Source organism: Spermophilus citellus, assembly GCF_964194105.1.
Source record: "Spermophilus citellus genome assembly, chromosome: 10".
NCBI classification, from domain to species: domain Eukaryota; kingdom Metazoa; phylum Chordata; class Mammalia; order Rodentia; family Sciuridae; genus Spermophilus; species Spermophilus citellus.
Genome location: NC_138197.1, coordinates 79,129,432 through 79,153,611, shown reverse-complemented (window position 1 = coordinate 79,153,611; position 24,180 = coordinate 79,129,432). Strand labels below are relative to the sequence as shown.

The 24,180-nt window shown below is 37.0% G+C and overlaps 1 protein-coding gene across 1 annotated transcript; it reads left to right on the top strand.

The window, feature by feature from the left end:
* Positions 1-23,631: 23,631 nt before the first annotated feature.
* Positions 23,632-23,907, top strand: LOC308658524 (Golgi apparatus membrane protein TVP23 homolog B-like; the record flags this gene model as incomplete). Its single annotated transcript, XM_081311267.1, has 1 exon — positions 23,632-23,907. The coding sequence occupies one exon, from the start codon at positions 23,632-23,634 to the stop codon at positions 23,905-23,907; it is 276 nt and encodes a 91-aa protein (XP_081167393.1).
* Positions 23,908-24,180: the final 273 nt, after the last annotated feature.

The following is a 24,180-nucleotide window of genomic DNA, read 5'->3' as shown; positions in this document are numbered from 1 at the left end:
TCAGCAATTTATTGAGGCCCTAAGTGACTTAGCAATACCCTGTCTCAAAAATAAAAAGGGCTGGGAATGTGGCTCAGTGGTAAAAATTTTTAAAAAGAAAGGAAGGAAAGAAGGCAGGAAGGAAGAGAGAAAGAAAGAGAAAGGAAGGAAAGACAGAAGGAAGGAAGGAAGGAAGGAAGGAAGGAAGGAAGGAAGGAAGGAAGGAAGGAAGGAAGGAAGGGAGGGAGGGACACCAGAAACTGGAAAAGATAATTGCAACACATAAATGACAGTGGGTTAGAGCCTGGAATATAAAATAAAATCTTACACATCAATTTAAAATATTAAAAATGAACAAAAGACAGGAAAAAAAACATTTCAAGAAGATAAAATATATGGCCAGTAAACATCTGAAAAGATATTCAACTTCATTAGTATCATAGAGAAAATGCAAATGAAGTTGAATATCTTTGGCGAGGATGTGGGGGTAAAGGTACACTCATACATTGCAAATTGGTGCAACCTATATGGAAAGCAGTATGCAGATTCCTTGGAAAGCTGGGAATGGAACCACCATTTGACCCAGCTATCCCACTCCTCCGTCTACAACAAAAGCACTTAAAAACAGCATATCACAATGATGCAGCCACATCAATATTTATAGCAGCACAATTCACAATAGCTAAATTGTGGAACCAACCTAGATGTCCTTCAGGTGATGAATGGATAAAGAAAATGTGTTATATATACACAATGGTATGCTACTCAGCATTAAAAGAGAGTAAAATAATGGCATTTGCAGGTAAATGGATGGAGTTGGAGAATATTATGCTCAGTGAAGTAAGCCAATCCCCAAAAAACAAATGCCAAATGTTTTCTCTGGTATAAAGATGCTGATTCATAATGGAGATTGGGGGGAACATGGAAAGAATTGATGAACTCTAGATAGGGCAAAGGGGAGGGAGGGGAAGTAGGGGGGATCAGGGTAAGAAAGATGGTGGAATGAGATGGACATCATTACCCTAAGCACATGTATGAAGACACAAATGATGGCACTACTTTGTGTACAACCAGAGACATGAAAAATTGTGCTCTATATGTGTACTGTGAATTGAAATGCATTTTGCTGTCATGTGTAACCAATTAGAATAAATGAATAAATTTTTAAAAAAAGATGAAATAGGTCAGCTACTACATCTAGGAGAAATTGGAAGGTCCAAACAAGTTTAGAAAGTAAAAGAACATGGTAAACTAGAAAGCAACCTGCAAATTAAAGAATAGTGATGATCATATTATTGATATCATATACATATTAATTATCCTATTATAATACGCAAAAATATAACTTAAAATGTGAAACCTTTAACTTAAAAATATATCTCCCTCTCACTATCTTGAGCCCTGTGATCCTTATTTCCACAATTGACTGGGCATCAGAATGACACTGATCAAGAATAAAACAATGGTAAATGCTGACAAGCTGTGGGGAAAAAGGAACACTTGTAGATTGTTGGTGGACTGCAGACTAGTACAATCACTCTGGAAAGCAGTATGGAGATCCTCCAAACACTAGGATGGAAACACCATATGACCCAGCTCTCCCACTCCTTGCTATTTTCCAAAAAGACCTAAGTCAACATGTTATTGCAATATAGCCACCTCAATGTTTACAGCAGCACAATTCACAATAGCTAAATTATGGAATCAACTCAGGTGCTATTTCATGAATTAAGAAATTGTGGTATTCATATACAATGGAGTTCTACTCTGCCATAAAAATAATGAAATTATGATATTTGCTGATAAATGGATGGAAATGGAGAATATTAAATGAGCCAAACTCAAAAACTCAATGGTCGAATGTTTTTTCTCATATGCAAATACTAGGGTAAAATGAAGGAAAAAGGGAGGGAAAATAGAATATCACAAAGACAAAGGGAAGATCAGTAATGCAGAAGAAGGAGACCAGAGGCAAAAGCGGAGGAATGGATAAGGGAAAACAACGCAGAATGAATTCTTTTAAAAATCATCTTATGGGGGCTGGGGATGTGGCTCAAGTGGTAGTGCGCTCGCCTGGCATGAGCGGGGCACAGGGTTCGATCCTCAGCACCACATAAAAATAAAAATAAAAAAATAAAGATGTTATGTCCACCAAAAACTAAAAAAAATAAATAAATATTTAAAAATTCCCTCTCTCTCTCTCTCTCTCTCTCTCTCTCTCTCTCTCTCTCTCAAAAAAAAAAAAAGTCATGTTATGTGCATATTTTAATACTCCACAGGGAATTTCACCTTCATGCATAAGTAAAAAGAATCAATCAAATATAAAAAAAAATAGATGAACTAAAGGAAATCTAATAGAGGAGAGGAAGAAGAATGGGGGAGGGTAGAGAAGTGAGTTGGAAAAGGGGAAATCATGAACTGAAATCATATACCATGTATGTATGAGTTTGTTGGGATGAACCCAACTACTATGTATGACTATAAAGCTTCAATTTTTGTAATATTTATTTTTTAGTTAGAGATGGATACAATGTCTTTATTTTGCTTTATGTGGTGCTGAGGATCGAACCTAGTGCCTCACACATGCTAGGCGAGTGCTCTACCTCTGAGCCACAACCCCAGCCCTAAAGCTCTAATTTTTTAAATTAAAAAATGATTAGAAAAAAATACACAATTGTCTCTGAGCTCTGAATGACCTACTCTGGTAACAACTACTCAGTGAACTGTGTGCTGACTTGGGCCATCATTTCTCTAAGCAGACAAAATTGTTCAAAGAATCCTTTCAAATTGTTTCCCTTCAGAGAGTTCTAGATGAAATGACATTTTCTAGCAAGTAGAAATGACAGATGATTACCAGGGTTAAAACATTTAGATTCTTGCTTTCCCCAAATGCAATTTTATGTCTTGCTTTTCCCATATGCAATGGAAATTGAGTTGAATTAGTCTTTACACAAAATGGGAAATATAACCCCAATTTTAATATTAAATTGCATTAAAGAGTAAACTATAAGTAGGTTTTCCTTTGAGGTTTTCCAATTTTTACATATATTAAATGAACCAGAGTAGCAATTTTTAGCTCATGAGAAGTAACATAATTATGGTCAAAAAAGTTCTCTGAGAAATTGGATTAAACCTGAACTATTCAGAACACTTCTGAACTCTCAAACACCCTGGGTCATCAAAATATTTTTCCCTAAAACAACTAAAATTTCAAAATATTTTCATATTAATTACTGTTGGGGCTCAGAAAAACCTTACCCCAAAGTATGATGCTTTAGCTTGCTAAGCACTTTGAATTAAAGGAAACTAAAGGCCTTAGAAGCTACGTTCAAGTCAAGGTCTCAGAAATTCCTTTTTTTTTTTTAAAGAGAGAGAGAGAGAGAGAGAGAGAATTTTTTTCTAATATTTATTTTTTAGTTTTCAACGGATACAACATCTTTGTTGGTATGTGGTGCTGAGGATCGAACCCGGGCCGCACGCATGCCAGGCAAGCGTGCTACCTCTTGAGCCTCATCCCTAGCCCCAGAAATCCTTTATCTTAACATAAATTCCTTTATCTAAACACTGGACTCACCAAAAGAAGAACACAATTTTCCTCAATCCTCTCCCTGAGACTACATTAACCAGTGAAGAATAAACTCATATGGCTGGAAGAAAGACCGAGACTACATCACCACATCCAGACAGATTTTGCTGCAAGATACTGTGTTCTTTGGTCCATTCAATTTTCAGAGGGAATCATTTACAAACTATGGTCTGCTCCCCTAAAATGCATTCACTACCCCTCAAAATTCCTACTGTCCCTCATTTCTCTCTCCTCTGTGAAAAAGGTATAAAGTTTTTAAGTTTCATTGGGTTATTAGGTAATCCCCTTCCTGTGATGTCCCCATGAATATTGATAAGTGTGCATGCTTTTTCTCTTGGTAATCAATTGTCAGTTCATTTCAGTGACCATTCCCCTCTGCATTACCAAAAACTCAAGAAATGTGAGTGATTAAAACGTCAATATAGAAGTATATATATACTAACAACTCATATTACAGGTTAAGTTATAAATGATAGAGAGTAGAGGAAATTCATAAAAAGCATGCAATTTGAAATACAATAAAAGAAAGTCAAAATATCTAATCCTTACTAAATAAAGAGAAATGAAACTCATCTCACTTTGTGCTTATTTTCAGAACACAAAGATCTTTCCCGGAGGAAAGAAAAGCTATAGAGCTATTCCATTATTCAGTCTAATGAAATTGGACCTTCTGTCAATACATGGAAATACCTGGATTTGGAAGTGAAGGATTTCACTCTTCATGCTCACCCATTTAGTCTTAAGAAGCTGATAAAAGAAAACTTCTGAGATGTGCTAATTTAATTACAAGGGCCAGAGGATGGAGGGGGAGGGGAGGTAAGGGAACCTATTCTCCAGGGCAGAGTTAACTGCTGCAGAGCAAACAAACAAGATTGTTCCACATCCCTGAATGTGTGTTGAAACTTTGGCTTGTAAATCCAGTTGGTCAAACATCAGGTACCATCAAATTCAGTTTATGAATGAACTTTCCAAAATATGAATTACAACCAATCAAGAAACAAGTACTTCTTCTTATGGACTGTCCTTCTATCCCCAAACTTCCCTTGTTTTGCATAACCCCACCCTTATCATGTATAGTCAATGTATGTTCAGTGTAAGCAATTTATGCTCTCCTTGCCCAAATTTTCATTATAAAAATGCTCTTAGCTCCAGGCCCTGTGATCCTTATTTCCAAACAGCTATCTAACCTTTCTGTTTACATTTGAGGAACTTGTCCCAGGACCTACTTCTTTTCTGGCTAAATCTGTGATGGTTTGATAAGCCCTTTTATTTCAGAGATCCCTTGGATTTGTGAATTTTGCTTTAACAAAGCCAGGGGGCTAAAAATCCAAAAAGTACAGTGACTGTCCCCTTCCTTCACTGAGAATATCTTTGAAGTCTATCCTTTGTAGGAGACCAGAAGATGCCACCCAAAGCATGCCATTTGGCAAAAGGATTATTTTGAGCTGATTATTTTGAGAAAGAGCAGACACTAGAGAAGCTCTGAAAACAAAATTCAAGCTGCCCTTTTCTAAAGGAAATTTATCACTCTAAAGGAAATCCTCATTTCTAAGGGTGACTGTCCCTCTGTACCTTCTGTCCCCAATTTGGAGGGATAGCTCTATATCACTAGAGACTCTTATCAATGGAGAAGGCACCCACTTAAATCCACATAAGAAAGCTTGCTCTTGTTTATCATGCTTTTCTTGGATACTTTCCTATAATATCCTTCTTCTTCTTCTTTTTTTTTTTTTTTTTTTTGGTTCAGCAGGAAATGATCTTCAAACCAGAGTCTCAGCTAACTCCTTGAGATTTACTGACTTTTCTGGGTATCTCCTATGTAACAAGAAGTATGCATGTTGATAAACTTCTGTTTTTATCTTATTTGTCTTTTCCTACAAGGGTCCATCCTAACTGAAACCTAAAGGTAAGAAGAAAATTATTTATTCTTTCCTATACCCCGAATTGGTGAGATATGACTAAAAATATTCAAAGAGAATTTTTCTGAGTCTCTGTCCGGAGAATTTATTTCTAATACAGGGGGGAAATAGAAAAGTAAAACTCTGACATTTTGGCACATAAAGCAATATGTGAATTTGCCTTTAGGTTCATTATTAAAACTTGAATTGAACTTTTATGGTACATTAGCTGAGCTATTTCTAATATTCTTTGGAAAATGAGATGATTCATGTCAAAATTTGGCTATCTGCAACCTGATTCTAATAAACAAATGGATAGGGAAATATTGGCTGCCTATGCAATTTCCACTGACTTGAAAACCACTTACATTGAAACTGTTTAGGGAAAATTCTAGGAAGTTGTAGTGATTTGGACGGACCATACAAATGATGTAAGTCTGGGAAAGTGATCACATTACCATAGTTTCACTCTGGAACTCACTATAATGAAACCAAACCTTTCGTCAACAGTTAAAATATTTCAGATTTGCTGAAGCAATCTAGTGCTAATGTCTTTGAGTTGACTTTATAATTGAGACAATATGAGCTCTCCTGAATGCAGTTGTTATGATAGAAAGCTAATTCAAAGAAAGTAGGAATGCGATACACTGTACACATTCTCAACCAGTTTCAACTTGGTCTGTCAGTTCTAACAGTAAATTTATCAGACAGCTGAATATTTTATTGTTGTATAACCACCAAGGATACTGTGCAGACAGGTAAGATATTTTAATTTTCCCCCCTCTGGTGAATACAGGACCCATCAATGTCAGGAGTGGCACAGTGCAGTTGTAAAGTAAAATTTTCTTTTGCATTCCAACAGCAGAAAAACATCTCTGGCTGCCAACACGAGCTGCATTTAAATTCTTCAGAATAGCAGTTGCTTGTTTTTGCAAAGGACAAACATGAGGGCATGAATGGCCTTTGAAAGTCATCTCATTTGGATTTGAGTGAGAGCTAAATTATATATATTTTCCAAGCTAGAAAGAAAGTGGATTAAAAAGGAAAGATAACTGTTTGAAATGCACAATGCCTTTACTAGGAATTGCATTCAGAGGAAGCTGAATTCCAGACTAGTAAACATCTTGGTAATCCCCTCTTTGTTTACTGAGGATGAATCACCCCTCCATTTCTGAAAGGAAACAAAGAAATATGCCCCATGTTTGCAAAGGCTATAAATCCTCTGCTGAGGCCACTTAGAGCTCAGTGAGGTGCTGGTATGGGTGAGTCATGCTCTGGAGAATGCCAGCCAGTCTCAAAAAGGAAAAAAAAAAATGTGTTTGAAGTCAGCAGAGTTGTTGAATAAACTGAGGATGATGCTTCAGGAGAATCAGTCTTCAGTCCTCTGCCCACAGTCAGGTCAGGGATTTATTCTTCAGGGTCAGATGGCAAATGTGTTCCTTCTGGTAAAGGTCAATCTCCATGGCAACAGGTCCACTCGCCCCTGGAGAGGAACCTGCCCTGGACCCTTCTCATTGGCCTAAGAATGTCAGCTGAACTTGAAACCTTGCCCAGTCTGTGTTTTGCCATCACTGGCAGAGTCTTTGCCATGACTGCCCAGATCTCTCAGCACCACAGTTAAGAAGATTAATTCTTCTTCACCAAAACAACAACTTGCAAAAAAAAAAAAAAAAAGTTGATAATACTATATGCCTGGTTCCTTAGGCAAAGCTTTCTCTCAGTATTGGTGTTAAAATAATTGAGAGAAAATGACAGAGCCAGTGAAAACCAGCACAACCAACATCAAAAACTTGAAAGACTTGTCTTCAAACATTTAAAAATTAAGATGAGGGTGCAGAGTTATGAATCACATCTTAGGTGTTTGGTGGATTTTTTTAAGAGATCTGTTTTAACCAACAGGTTCATGAAAGCCATAAAAAGCAAGATTTCCTTTGCCAACATACTAACGATATCAGAATTATTTTTTAACACAAAGAAATTGATACACATTTTTAAAACATCTAACATTTCAAATCTGTCAGATGTTATTCTTACTTACATAAACCTGAGCTCCTGAATAATTTACCTAAATCAGAGATGCCTAGGATCTGAAAAGCTTTTTTAAAATGCAAGTTCCTAACCTTAACGCAGCCTCACAAATATTAGAATTTCCAGGGGTAGCACCCTTGAATTTTTGTTGGCCCATCCTGATGACAGGAATGATTGGCCATAAATGGTGTTTAAGTACCATAAGTAAAGACACAACAAAACCCGTAAAACAAGTAAAACTTCTAAGTTTTAAATTGTTATTTATAACCTAATTACATCTTGAAAAACTAATCCTGAAATATGTATATTTTCCAAATAAACCATTTAGCCATCAAAAATTAAGAAAATGTTTCAGATATTTTGCTCTACTTGTGATAGAAAAGAATGTGTAGAATCCTAGAATTATCATGTGATATGATTAACAACACAACTTAAAGGTTTACTCATGTCAGTAGTTTCATCACAGCTCAAAAATTCCTAGTAATTAGCGCTTTGAACCCCATTTAGCCTAAGAGTGTTAATTTGGCCCGTGTCTTGTTGAGCTTCATTAATTAACTTGTCACCGTGTATTTAATAAGTTCACAATTTATCTAGATTGGTAGGAAAACAGATAAGCAGCAGGGAACAAACTTACTGATGCCAGTATGTGTTGATTTATTTGCTATTTGTTTTCATTTTTTTAAGTAGGCTGCACCTCCCTTAACACAGAGAACCCAGGCCTGTGTTGTACACTAGGTCATGTTGATAAAGCACAATAATGAACATCTACTGTAAGCGAAGTATAAATGACCATTACAGCCTTTATAAAAGGCTGCTAATTGTCCTGCCTATTAGCTCTGACCTCTGGCCTGCCCCGAGCATGATTTGGGACAGAAACATCTGCCTTATTTAAACCAATATTATTTTGTCTCTGTTATAGTCAAATCAACACCTAATACACAGCTGCGGTGATCATGCTGTCTATTTTTAGGATACTCTAACTCCTGGCCTCTCATTTGACATTTTTAGTGTTTGAAATGATCTCAATTCTGCACATACAAACATACAAAATGTCCTGTCAATAAGGCAGGAGAGCCAGGTGCAGTGGCACATGCCTGTAGTCTCAGCAGTTTGGGAGGCTGAGGCAAAAAGATTGCAAGTTCAAAGCCAGCCTCAGCAACTTAGAGAGGCCCTAAGCAACTCAGCAAGACCCTGCCTCTAAATAAAATATACAAAAGGGCTGGGGATGTGGCTCAGTGATTAAGTGCCCAAGTTCAATGTTGGGTACTAAACAAACAAACAAATAAATAGGACAGTAGAGTCTATGCTGATATTATGTCTATGTAAATGAAGTAACCTACAACAGGGATGAAGGCAAGTTCACAATGAGTAAGTGAATCTTGGATCTGGGGCTTTTGATGCTGAAAGGTTTATAATCCTTTCCTGGGTTTACTGGATCTGCAGTGATATCCTAAGGAAGAGAAAAGGGGCAATTAGAAATCAAGAACTTTTAATGTATATTATGAATAAACTCTCAGATTAAGGAATCCTAATATCTTTGCTACAACTGTGTATGATAAAGCACAATAATGAACATCTACTGTAAGCGAAGTATAAATGACCATTACAGCCTTTATAAAAGGCTGCTAATTGAGACAGTCTTTAACTGGACTGTTTGCCCTTGGTGGAAATTGTTAAAGTATCATTAAGAGATCTTGCATGAATCAGGAGCAGACCAGGTGTCTCCCACAGTAAAGGGGACTACCCTGAAGAACATTTAGATGCAGATATGAATCTATGTTGGAGGGAACTTGGTTCCTAGTGAAAGACTTCCTTTCTTAAAATTATTCAATAACACAAATGAATGTTCAGTGTTATTTGGATAAATCTTCAATGTGCAGTTACCTTGGGAAATAGAAGTATTTTTTATTTAATGCCTGCTTGTTTCTTCTTTTATCTTGAACTCCATCCTTAAAGGTGAATCTTCCAAAACTTTGATTTATGCTTTTGTCTTTTTCCACTTTTTTTTGTTTGTTCATTTTTTGTCACTAATTCCTTTCATGTGGTTTCCAAGGCAGTACAGGACTTTGTAATGAATGCTTTTGAAATACCTCTTCTATTTTCTATTAGAGCTATTCACAGAACAATATCTGTTTATTTGTCTATTTGATGGTGGATAGTGTATGTCTGTTCGTTTTGAGCTTCTCCTTTATGCAATCAAACTCACAAAATGCCCGATTTTATAAAACATGAGAAGTAAAATACTGAGTGTTGGAAAGGTTCACATCCTGTCTAGCTCTGTAAATCAGCATATCTTCCTGGTTCTTCTCCATGTTTGCTGGCAAGATTCACTAGAGGAGCTCCAACGTGTAGTCAATGAGCCAGTGAATGTAATTCTGCCTTAAAAGTGTGTTCAGGTTATTTATAATGTAAGATTTTGCCATTTGAGAGCACCATGTTCTACTTAAAGGACCATCCTCCACCAGCTCTAAGAAAGTATCTCTCTTCTTTACTGAAGTCTCTTGCATCTAGTCTAGTGCCTGGCACTAAATAAATGTTCAAAAACTATTTGCTAAATCTTGCCTGCTGCAAAAAAAAATTACAAGATAAAAATAGTGAGGGCTTCTTTTCTCAAAGAAAGATCGGAAGAAAAATCTTCTTAAGTCGTACTTTTTAATATTTTATCATTGCAGTAGTTAAGGCCTGCCTTATGCTTCACTCCAATAATTTCTGCTTTATTTTAATTCTATTTCTTCCAATTAGTTCTGCTATTTTACCTATACACCTGCCAATCATTTCTTTCTTCTAATTACAATATCATTCTTAACATCTTTATAACATTAGCAACTTTTGTTAATCATATTAAGAAAAGCTATACAACCCATGAGCTAATTCATTACTTACCACTCATCACGTTTCAATTAGACTCTGTCTTAAGAAGTACAATATCAGTAGTTTGCTTCTTCATTCCAACAAAAGCTGTTTCCCTTTTGATAGATATTTTTTATTCTATCTTCAGCTTATAGAAGCACATTTCAAGAATTCAAAATATAACCATAGTCATCATAATACATGAGAGAACTTTGTACTGTAGAAAAATTGACCATAAATTCTTTTAGTTGCAAAATTTACAATTTTCTCCAAAAGTCTGTGATTAATTAGATATTTTGAATATAAAATAAAGGTGCCTTAATGCAGATACCTTTAATGGGTCTCTGTTGCCTACAGGAAAATACAAATCCCTTAGATTGGCATCCAAAGCTTTCCATGATGTGGCCACAATATTCCTTTCTGGCTATGTATCTCATGATACAGGAAAAATGGACTTTTTCTTATTCTTCAAACTTACTTTGCACTTTCCTATGTTCATAACTAGGCCCCCCTCTCTTCTCTTTGCCTGGAAGAACCCATTCTATCCCACTCTACCTACCGTTATTCTTACTTCCTTTTAGCCTCATTTTAATTGTCACCTCTTCCACATGGTCTTCCTTGATCTACCAACTGGCTCAAGAATCTGTTCTTCCACTGAAATAATGTAATGCATAATTGTGTCTCTAAAAGCTCTAGCATTTTGCCTTTATTGGTATTTCTTGCCTTCTGACATCCCACAAAAGGATAAACAGCAAAAGGAAAAAGACTGATTATCTTTACTCATTGTTATAGCCCCAGCCAGACCAGTACAGTGTCTTGAACATTGAAGGTCCTCAGTATGCAATTAGTGAGTGTACCAGTTTCCTAGGGCTACTGTATAACAAAGTACAATACATTTAGTGGCTTAAACAACACAAATTTATTCTCTTACAGGAAGCCAGAGTCTGAAATTAGTTTCACCAAGTTAATGTCAAGGTGTTGGCAGCTCTGTACTCTGGTGGCTCTAGCAGAGAATCCACTCCTTCCCTTTATCCATTTCTTGATCCACATCCTTGGCTCATGGCCCCCTCCTCCATCTCCAAGTTCAGCAAGTAGCATCTTCAGATCTCTTTCTGCTTCTGTCACATGACCTTCTCCTCTGCATCAAAGTACCCTCTACCTCTCAGAAGGACATTAGATTACATTTAGGGCCATATGGCTAATCAAGGATAATCTCTCTGTCCCAAAATCCTTGATTATATCTTTTGTCATAGAAAGTGATATTCACTTATTTTGTCATATTCATAAGTTTTGGGGGCTTTGGATATGGATATCTTTAGGGTGACATTATTAGCTGACCACAGAAAGTTTAATGTAACAGCCTTCACTAATGCTGTTAGTTATTTTTATCATTAAATTGGATGGTGCTAATGAGTTCTCTGATCATTACAAGGCTATGTATCTTAAAAAAATAATAATAATTCATTATGTGACTTTTTTATTTTAAAAAAAAGTAATAAGGTACTGAGTGGTTTGTAAAGTACTTTCCTTTATTTAACATTTCCTATATTTAACCTTCGGGACAACTCAGTGAAGCTGATATTGTTTTCATTATTGTTGCAAACCAAAGTGAGGTTTGTAAAAGCTGCAGGACAGTTCTCCAAGGCTGACTTCTCCCCTTGACCCTGTAGACCCACCATTACTTGATTCTCTTCTGGGCATCTTTCCTACTTCTAAAGTACCCCACTCTGTTAAAACCTTGTAAGTCACACTCATTTTAAGTTTTTTTTTTTTTTTAATATAACCATTCAAGGCAACATTCAGAACACTCATACATGCTGAGTCTTCATCTAACAAAGTTTCCCCATTGGCAACATCTAAAGAGCGTCAGCTTCTGTGGGGTCTGACCCTCTGCAGCCTCTGCCCCTGATAGCCCACTGGGGTCAGACTTCTAACCTGGCCTTCACAGAGAGTTCTTTTTCTAAGCCTTACTTCATAAACTTTTTCTTGGGAAGAAGTGACTACCTTACTACTAGCTAATGTGGTGGAAAAAGGCTGCCCCCTCCTCTCCTCACTTTCATTCACAGGTAAATTTAAGTTTTCCTGACAGGTTAGATTCCTCACGTAGAATATGCTGTACTATGGAATACTCTGCAATCTGGTTCCTGCCTGGTCTTCCACCTCACCCCACAAAGAACTGTGTCTTTATGCATGCCATGCCCCCTAATTGGAAAATTGGTTCTCACCCTTTTTCTTAGTTTGTTTTCTGTTTCTATGACAAAATATCTGAGATTAGGTAATTTATAAAGAATAGATGTTTATTTGACTCATGGTTATAGAGGCTGGCATTGACATCTGGTGAAGGTCTTCTTGCTGAGGGTATGACATGGGTGAGATACAGCAAATGTACTAACTCAAGCCTCTCTTTCTCCTCTTATAAAGCTACTAATTCCACCATTGGTATCCTATCCTAGACCTCATCTAATCCTAATTACCCCCTCAAACACCCACCTCCAAATACTACTGTTATATAAATGTGGGGATTGAGTTTCCAACACATGAACTTTTGAGGAACACATTCAAACCATTGCACCCCTCCTTTATCTGCCTGAAAACACCCACTCTTCCTTCAGGGCTTAGCTTGAAGAATAGTCTACTCATCTTTGATTCTCCTACTGAAAGCCAGGAACATAGTCTGTGCCTAATAAATGTTTGATGAATTTAATAAAACCTTCTCTCTCAGAAGCCTTTTTTCCCCACCAAAACTATTAGCATTTTGTAAGAAAAGCAATATATCCACAGATTAGAAATGCAATCTTTTTTTCCAATAAGCATTAATATAGTACCTCTAATATTATAGAATAAGATAGTCAATAACCAAATAGACTTGAGTTGAAAATATAAGAAGTAGATGGACACCGTAAAATTGAAAAGAAATAACTCAACCATTTACTTCCCATAGAAGTAAATATTTTATTTGCGTAGTCTGGAATTTTTATCTCCTAAGACTTTAGAAAAATGGGAGATTATATCCTAAAATTTTTCAAGTAAAAACAAGGAAAGTTAAGGCATATTTAAAAGCAGCTCACAAGAACTTCCTGTGTCCTGAACTATTTGTGTATGCTTCAATGTTATAAGAGAATGTAATGTGAATTGCCTCTAAAATTTCAGTATCATTAAGAAGTCACTGAAAAGAGATTTTGAAAAGAGATGGCAAAGACTTACACTGGAAAAGGAAGTATAAGAAAAGATGTGATTTAATTTGTTAAATTATGCAAGAATAAGAGGAAATACTTATTAAAAGAATAAAAAATAAGAAAAGGAAGGACATTATCTCAAAACCTCTGGAGATGAATTATAATCATTTCCAAATAGGATGATAACCTAGAAGAAATATTATCTCAGTGATAGTCTGCATAGAGGAAAAAAGCCAGGAGGTTTTTCTTTGTCACTGACAGAGATTTTCTGTAAAATAGAAGACAGATGACAAACACATAAAGATGTAACGGGCTGTTTCCTAAGAGAATGTTCTTTAGGGTCTCCGTGGGAGAAAGGATCTTACAACTGATTTTCCAATTTGAGTTTTTTTCAAAGTTTAGCTCTATTTAAAAAAAAAAAATATGCCCTCCCTCATGTTCAAAGAATCACAAGAAATGTATAATCATTTTTTTCAAATACCCCTTCTGGAGTAAAGTAGCTGCTTCTCCTAAGGCCAATTCATGTCACCAAAACCTGATGGTAGTCAGGCTCTTTCTTAGAAAAGACAAAGGAAAACATCACCACTCCTTCTGAGCCTGTCATAAGTAAGATAGAGAGTACGTTTGTGCACAGGTGGCTGGCAACATCCTCTAACCCTGTACCATGATTCTGCTATGGTGCCCATGCTAAACAGAACTGCTCAACTGAAAGAGTGTCCCCTGAGATCACAGGTAACCTCTTCTCAGCCAGCAAGCTATGCTCAGGGAAAAACTGTACCAGAGTCACAGAAGGGTGTCTGTAATGGTTATCAGGCTCAAAAATTGATGTCATTTGTGGCAGAATCTGATCAATATCCCTGAGCAGAGTAGGGACTATACTTTGCTTTTTAGATTTATTTTTTAAATGTATCTAAGTACTCTGGCAAACGAGTCTCCACCAACATGGAAGATGAGCCAGACAGTTGAACCCCATTTTTCTCTAAAGTTTAAGGACGTTATAGGACATGTAAAATGAGAGTCACTGAGAATATATAAAGAATACAGGGTCATTCTAGGAAAGCATCATTGGCCCTAAGTGACCCAACTCTTTAAGATCTAGAATAGATGCCTCATAAATGGGATAGGCTGGGAAAGACTAGTGCTGTCCTACATTAGACAGTAAAAGTCTTCTGTATGTTCCTGTGGAACACTGGCCTAGATTCTGCTTTGTCTGACCATATCTGACATCTGTCTGATTACCAGACCTGCACTAGTCTGGAACACATATCTTTCCCTGATATCTATTCCTCCATCCATTGATGATCTATCTGCCTGACCCATTCTTGCTTTGGCTCTACCCAACATTTCATCCTGATCTTTGTCTGTTTCTTAGGCTTCCCAATGTCTTGTTCTTTTCAACCTGATCTTGTCAGCTCGTATCTCCTGCAGGAACTAGCAACAACCACAGAAACAAAATGACCTTTTGCTCCAACTAACCAAAAAGGACAGCTGAAGACAGCTAAACTTTGCTCTGTGCAATATGGAGAGTAGAAAGCCATTACATTCCTCTCCACACAGCTTCCTGCTTTGCCATTACTTGGACACAGCATGCCCTTGAATACCCTAGTATTTTCCTTCATGATGTCTTCTATTCAAAAAAAAGTCTCTTTCCACTTATCAGAGAGAACATTTGGCCTTTGCTTCTTGGGGATTGGCTTACTTGGTTTAGCATAATATTCTCCAACTCCATCCATTTACCTGTGAATGCAAAGGTAGATACTGAACCAAAATGGGGGGTGGGAATGGAGGAACTTTGTTTGGGCAAAGGGGAGGGTGAGGAGGGGAGGAGCATCAGGGCAGGAAAGATGGTAGAATGAGGTGGATATCATTACCCTAGGTACATGTATGACTGCACATATGGTGTGACACTACATCACGTACAACCAGAGAAATGAAAAGTTGTGTTCCATTTGTGTACAATGAATCAAAATGCATTGTGCTGGCATATATATCTAGTTAGAACAAATAAATAAAAAGGAAATCTTGTAAAAAAAGAAAGAAAGAAAGAAAAAAGTCTCTTTCCATCTACTTCCCCTTCAGGGCCCCCTCTCCATTTCTATTCCTATCACTCTTAAGTCAGTATTGGGGCATGTGGAGTTCATGTATTCCCTAATACAAACAGAGTTATTGGAGATTTTCAAGTTGGTTACCTTGAAGTCAGATAGAATACCAACTTTTTTGCCTTCTAGCCATGGTAATATATTTATAAAATTTCCCTGATACTCATTTTCCTTTAAATCTCTAAAATGCTAGTAATAGCTGTCTCACAGATAGTTTTCATAAAGATTATAAAAGATGATGTGTATGAGGCATTTAAAAACATACCTGTATCATAGCGAGCATTTAGTAGAGTAATAATATGGTACCAAGTCTAGACCCTAAGACAGAAGGGTCTTCTGTCTTACATACCTGTCGGGCTCAAATCTTAACATAGTATTTAGTACATGGTAGGCACTAAAAAATTATTTGATTAATTAATTAAGTAATGAAAGGCAGGATGTATTTAGCCTTCTTCTTTTCCCATCTAGTCCCTAATAATAATAATAATAATAACAATAATAATAAACAACCTCAACAACAACAACATCATAAACCCAAAGTTCCATTAGGCACAGTATCACTATCTAGTACACCAGGAATGGTCAGCCATAATTAAAAAAAAAAAAAGTTCTCAGGGGGTATATGATAAGGTTAAATCTGGGAAAAGAACAATGCTCAAGGAGTACTTTGGACATGTGGACAGACTGATAATTGGCCTGTGAAATGTGCTCTCACTGATCCAGCACTTACCCAACAAAGGCTCACCAGGTGAGCATGCAGACTTCTGCTACAGATGCAGGAGGAAGGTGCTGGGACTCCCTCTGCCAGTTGTCTCCCTCACCCCATAAGCCATTTGTGACAGTTAAGAATTGGGTTCATCTGCAAGTAACAGAAATCTGTTTACCATGGTTTAAACATGTAATACTTTGTTATCGTCAATTAATGAGAAATCTGAGCATAGCAGCTACTGTCACAGGCTAAGCAGCTCAAAGATTTCAGGGCCAATGTCTCTGTGAGCCTCTCAGCCTTTTCCTCAGAGTCCCAGCATGCAAATATCATTATCATATTTCAGGCATGAAGAAGGAATGAAGAGAAGGGAAAAGCCATAGAGTATAGTATGTATATCAAGAAAACAAAAGTATTTCCAAGAAATCTTACGCTTCAGTTTATGCATCATTGGTCAAAATTTTTATCACACTCCCACAGACATAAGAGAGATTTGGAAATGTGCAGACATGGAATGAAACAAAACAACTACAGAGAACAGTGACCATAGAAAAATGGAAAGTGGACATGGGTAAGAACCAGCACACTCTGCCTAGCATTGACTGGAGACTGGAGCGAATAGATTCTAATGGAGATCTTCATTTTTAATCACATCCTCAACCAAACTGTTATAAAATATGAAATCTTTCGATGACTGTCTAAAATTCAATTGTCCTTTAGTCTCTTGTATTAGAGAGCTACCCCTGCTATCAGGTCAGAGGCAGCTGTTCACCTTGGAGAATGATGATGTTTATATGACAGTAAGGTCCATCTCATCCCCAGCCAAGAAAGGCTGCTTTTCTCCCCTCATAAGAAGGCATCTCCTAACAAAAGAATAAGCTGGATCCATATCTTTTTCATTAGCTTACATATCAAGAAGGTAATTGAGCTTTTGCCTTCTGCACATAGCATCTACCTAAGGAAGCTTCACCACACCCACCTTGTTTTCCAGCAAATTAAAGACTCTCCTGCACTGAGCTTTGAACACCCCCCAAAGCATATACCCAACCTTTGTGGCTATGAAAAAATTAACTCATAGAGCACCAATATCCTCAGGTCAGTCTGGAAATACCCCTAGTGCAGCCACTGTAATTTCACAAGAACCAAAGAGGCAGAACATGGGCCTCAAGTAATCACTTGCAGTGGGAAACTGAAATCTAACCCCTGCCAATCTTCCCAGCTCTCCAAAAAGTTAGGCAATGATTCCATTCTAAGTGAAAATTTCCAAATGCACAGACTATGAATTCCTAACCCCCCAAAGCATAATTTCTTCTTTCTCTGTATTTAACCAGGCACAAAAGAACACCCTCAGTTCACAACCCCTCCCATTCCAAATTTCAAGCTGATTCCTAAGGCCAGTAGAGATGGATACTATATTTACACTAAAGGAAATACAGCCCAGAGGCCTTGAGCTTTGTTTTCAGCTGTGTTCCTAGAATGGGGTGTGAAGAATTCAGTGAAGAAAACTAGGCTCTTCACAATCTGGTTCCACTTACCTCTCTGACCTCACCTCCTGCTGCTCCTACCTTGTACTCTCCACCCTCTCTCTAACCTCTTTACGCTCTCCAGCTGGGAATATGCCTCCATCTTTCTCCTGTCCTTCACCTGTCTAACCCCTACTTGTTCCTTAGGATGCTGCTAGGATATCACCTCCAGATTAAAGATATCACCTCTTTGCCTCCATTCCATTTCCCTCATCAAGCACTTGACACATACATCACTATAATAGAACTCTCACCCCCTGGTACCATCCTTCCCCCTAAGCCCAACAGGAAGCTCCATGAGGGCAGCAGCTGCATCTGCCTTGCCCACAGGTGCATTCTCTGTGCCTTTGACTGTGACTGGCATATATAAGGCACTCAGTAAACATTTACTGAATGAATGAGAGAGGTATCTAAAAGCAGGTCAGACAGGTGGCTTTATCTTCCCACTCAGAATTCACTGGCCAGAAGTTTCTTCAGCTCAGAAATCTGGACTTATGTTGCTGCTAAGAATATGCAGATGAAGGAAATAGGATGTGGATTATTCATGGTGTAGCACCACAACCAGGAGGATGATCCACTAATAGCTCAACTGGTGAAAGGTCAGAAGCATCATATTGGATATTGTTGATTGATGTGTCTGTATGCATTTTTTATAGGTTTAGGGAAAGATTGTTTTGACTTATTTTCTTTTGTTTATAAGTATTCCCATATTATTTTCTCCCTCTGATCAGTTACAGCTGGTTTTGTCCAGGGCAATTTTAAACATCTTGTAAAAATTCAACCACCACCCTGACTTTAAAGAGGGATGAACATACCAAAATGAATGTGGTCCCCAGACAAATCATCACAGCCCTTTGTCATTAAAATCAAAGTAGATACTATAATGTTGGGAGAACCTCAACAAGCCACAGGGAGAAGTAATAGGGGAAAGCATGAAATAAGCCCTTTTTCTTTCGATTTGAGGCTGTTTCCCCATAGGCAGAACCAGTCTGGCTGAATTAAAATCTATGTTCCACTGTGTTTGCTTTGTCATTCCAACCAGGCTACAGGTAATGGGGACATTCCTCTCTCTCCTTCAAATAACACCATGAACAGCACCATTCAATGTTCTGATTGTCTCTCAGAAGCCTGCCTTCGCCCTGGGTCTAAAACTCTCTTAAATTAGTTACCACACTCCACTTGGCATTAAAGACATAAGTATATGCATCTGTCCCTTCAACCAGTTGTGAACTCCTAGAGCCTGAAATGGGACCATTTCCTTCTACCTGTGTCCTGTCCATAACACCAGGCCACTGGTACATTTCATGTATATGTGTCTTGATCTTATCTTTTGGTGGTGGGGGAAAGCGGTGTCAAAGAGGATTGGAATGTTGAACATTTAATTAGAGTTCACTAAATGTTTTTGATTATTTAATTGATGTTAAATTCCATGAAATCAACACTGTGTGTATTTCATTATTTTCCCCCATAATCTTGTGCCAGTTTTGTCACTGTAGCTTGAGTGTTTTTAAATACTTATTGAATTGCTTCAAAATTCCATTAACTTTTGCTTTTTATCTAGCATGCTTATTCTTTTAATCCATGAAATTTGACTAATGGAAATTGATTTCTTTCTCCTAGGTGTCATTTTCTTCCCACATCTAACCCACATCCTTTGTTGCTAAGCTCATAGGTTTTCTGATGCAGTCATTTCTGGTGCTAAGTTTGTAAATGAAGCTTTTATTTCTTATATTTGAAGAATATTGCTTTGTTATCTTTCCAGAGGTAATCGATAGTTACATTCCATTCTTATAGAATTTTGGAATTTTCACTTTTAGCATTTATTGCAATGATCTAAAAAAACTTTCATCATGTAAAATAGGTTTAGTGCTAGTCTATGGGCAGATAGCTTAGTTATGCTTAGTTTTATTCACTCTGACCTGCTAATAACTAGCTGTGTAACCTTAGGCAAACCACTAGACCTCTCTGAGCTTCATTTCCTCATCTGTCCCTGAGTTACAGGGTTGTAGGAAATTTTATGTTAAAAAAAATGATTGAAAATGTTCTAGGAATTTGTCTGCTGCAGAATAGAGGGTTAAATAAGGGTCCAGTATCTTCCTTAATCATCTTCCCAGAAAATCTCCTTTCTCTTTCTAGTCTATATACCCTAAGGACTTTGCCATCAGACTAATTAATAGTACTTTAATAGAGTTCTTTAAGAAGGAGACTTTGAAGGCCTGGGGAAAAAAAGTTATATTCAAAGAAAATAAATTGGGTGCAAGAAGAGAAGTGGTAGGGAAGAATTCAGGGACCAGAGGTATCACATGGTCCCATTGGACAGCATTGCATTGGGCTATGGTTTCTGAAGAATTTGTCTTCTGGGCTTATTCTTAACAACCAAACAAAAAAGAACAAAACGTTGAGTTTTTCAGGATATTTGAAATTAGCTGAGTCACTTGGGAACAGTGTAGCCCTCTGAACTTTGACACTGGGTTCACATCACCCTGATGAGAAGAGAAGAAAACAAGATTTTAAAAAATCTTTAAAAGTTAAGGTCGTCTGGAGTCTCTGAACCAGGAGTCTTATTGGCAATTGGCACATTACTCTTCCTCATGTCCATAACACTTTGTAATGCTTACTGTGACATTCATCAACAAAATCAAATTATGAGTATGGTCAGGTGTATCTTATAGCTTTCCAATTCTCCTGTAAGGTGGGGATTTTCTATGAGAATCTTCAAAACACTTCTTAGGTTTATTAAGTGTCACTTCTGCTGCTCAGCAGTAATTAAGCTGAAAGGAAAATGTCAAGAATGATAAATTACTATCATAGGTATATTCTTTCTTTTCTTTTCAGAAGCTAGTCAGCCCTGTGTCATGAGATTGAAAAATATTAACTTGGAGGATATTGAAGAAGAAAGTCTTCCTGGTATATTATTTTAAATAAATGATGCCTCAAATTCATGTAAATTTTAAGGTATATGATTTAGATGTAATCTGTGGTGGTATGAATACTCCATGTTTATTCAATTTCACTAAGAGCTACTTGATCCTGCAGAATAGGCTTCTATGCCTGAAATAGGCATGTGGGACCCAGTCTGCTATGTGACTAAGAGGAAATAACCTCATGTTTCAATATTCATCATTGGGAATGGAGTGAACATTAATGAATGATTTTTCTCAATCAAGCTCATCATCATCAAAGACATAAATTTCCTAAGTTCCTTGCATTTCCATTGAATCCAAATAGAGCCTTGGGGATCATGAGGAACATCATTAAAAGCCAATTACTTTTCTGAGCATCATATTTCAGATTATAAGTCTCATTATGTGAGATAATCAAATTTTCAGCCTCTTTTTCAAACAAATAGAAGTTAAGATAATAAGTAGGATGGAGGTATAGAGCAATTTGAAGACCCCAACAATTGATTAGTTTTGGATGATGATATCTAATTGCAATGAGAGAATGTGTAAAATCTAGAAACAGAATTTTCAAATCAGCAGTGCTAATGAGAGTGTATCCATCTTTCTCACAGACAAGTTGTATCTCTGGATTGTAGTGAGGCCCATCACTGCCTCACTCCCAACCCAAACTACCTCCCTTTGATTCCTGTAAATTAGCTGAGAGGACAGAGAAGCCTACAGGGACACATATTTTCTGAGAAGCACAGACCCCATGTGTAGAGATTTGTATGTGGAACCAAATGCAGAGAAGCCTTGACAACAGTGTACTCAGGGATTTTGGTATTTGGGGGTACTTTATAGATCAAGGACTTAAAAGAATTAGATAGTGAGAAAAAAAAAGATTTATTTTCTTCATAGAAGAGTACTCTACTGGAAAAATGTCTTCTAGATACTAAGAATTGTGATGGTAACTATGCACATGGTAGCACTTGGAACAATTTGAATATCAGCCAAATTAGCCAATTAAGGACAATGTCCCCCACCCACATGAACAGTTGGAAGAATTTAAGATTAAACAGCTCTCACTCTGAGGATAAACAAAGAGGAAAAATCCAACTGATGAACTATAGGAAGAGATTTCAAAGAAAGAAAAATGAACCAAGATTTTTAAGATTCAAAATATTCAGACTCTTGAATTGGCTGTGGTAACTATGTGATACTTACCAACTGGCTGATTGGTTTAAATTAGTATTTATTTAAAGCAAATATAAGCCAAAGCATTTCCAGATATAAATTCATATACCTAGTACAATGAATCTTAAATAAACATAACATGTTTAAAAAAAAATGTCCAGCCAGGCATTGTGGCACACACCCATAATCCCAGCAACTTGGGATGCTGAGGTAAGAGGACATCAAGTTTAAAGCCAGCCTCAGCAACTTAGTGAGATCCTTTCTCAAAAAAAAAAAAAAAAAAAAAATTAAAAAGGCTGAGGATGTGGCTCAGTGGTTAAGCACCACTAGGTTAAATTTCCAGTATCAAAAAAATAAATAAATAAAATAAGCAAAGAATGTTCATCACAGTCACAGCATTAAACCAAACTACATTATAATTAAGTTGCTAAAAATCCAATGATTTAGAAACATAAGTCTTGACAGGTTCGGAGGCACGTGCCTGCAATCCCAGCAACTAGGGAGGCTAAGCCAGGGGGACTGCAAGTTCAAAGCCAGCCTCAGCAATTTAGCAAGGCCCTAAGCAACCCAGTGAAACCATGACTCAAAATAAAATGCTTTAAAAAAAAAAAAAAGGCGAGGAAATGTGGGAATGTGGCTCAGTGGTTAAGCTCCCCTGGGTTCAATCCCCAGTCTCTAAGTCTTAAAAACACCCAAATGGGGTGCATGACATTCCTACAAAGGAACAACAACAAAACCTCTCTAAGATTTCTTGTAGGAATTCATGACATCTAGAAGACAATGGAATGACATGTTTAAATGATAAGAGGGGAATCAGAGTCAATCTAGATTTGTATCCAGTAAAAAAAAAAAAAAATTCTTCAAAAATTTCTTCAAAAAAAAAAGACAAAATAAGAACTTCATAAGAGAATATCAAAGAATTTGTCAGCAGCACACCCACACTAAAAAGGAATATTAAAGGAAGTTCTACAAGGATCAGGAAAATGATGCCAGATTGAAATTCTACACAAAAGAATGAAGAGTTCCAGAAGTGGTAAATATGCAAATAACAATAAAATTGTTTTCTCATTTATTAATTTTTTAGTGCTTAAAGCAAAGTAACAATAATGTACTGTAAGGTTTGGGATCTATGTAGAAATAAAATAAGCCCATCAGAGCCCAAAGGATGGAAAAGGGATAATGAAATTTTCCTGCTGTCTTACATTTCATGTGAAGTCATGTAATATTATTTAATGGTAGATACTTATAAGTTTAAAACTAGATACTATAAACCATAGAGTAACCACTTAAAATAGGAGAATAGCTAATAAACCAATAGTTGACATACTAAAAATTGATTAATATAAAACAAAGAACATAAAAGGAACATGAAGAAATGAGACAAATAGAATACAAGTTGAAAAAAATGTTAAGAGGTGAGGGACTGTGGGTGTGGAGAGAGGATGAAGCTGGGGGTCCTTCCTACAGGAATAGCAATGATAATACTGAAGATATTTCATTGTTTGATGCAGAAGAAGAAACAACTCATAGACCAAGAAAATCCAAAGTCAGACATCCAGTGGCATCATTTTTCCATGTGTTCTTCCGAGTCAGTGACATTATAGTCTATCTTCTCTGTGAATGGCTCAGCAGCAGCTTTATTGCCTTACAGTGACAATTTTCTCATTGTCATGTGACTTTGGGGCAGTGAAGAATGTCACAGGTAGACTGATGGTTTTCCTTTGGTGGTGGAATCATACTGATGAGTATGGAAAAAGTTATTGGGTATTTGAGCTAAGGAAGTCATCTCCTCAAGAAAATAAAACTGAATCAAGAACCTTTTGGTTAGGACTGCCTGCCTTTCCAGTGCTGTGGTGGGTATTTGCCTATAGTGCTCTCTTCCTTGTCAGAGTGAAGTGGATGGCTGTGGTTACCATGGTTGTGATACAACAAGGTGCCAACCTGTATGATTGCGTCAGGTGCAAAGTGGGTAGCCATAAGAATTGAACAAGTATGGGTACCCTTGGAAAGCAGTTTTTAAAACAAAACACCAGAGTTGGTCAGAATTCTTGAATAGAAAGCAAGCTTATGTACTCCGTGACATTGGGGAATGGCTGATAATATTCTTGTTTATGAATTGTTTGGAGCTCAGTCCAGTTATAATGAAGAGCATTGGGTTGGTTTGTTTGGTTTGCTTTTTTCACTTAAAAAGTAATATGAAAACTGGTTTGCTTGTTTTTTTTTTTTAACAATGTTTTAATTTTCTTTCTCTTGTAGTTG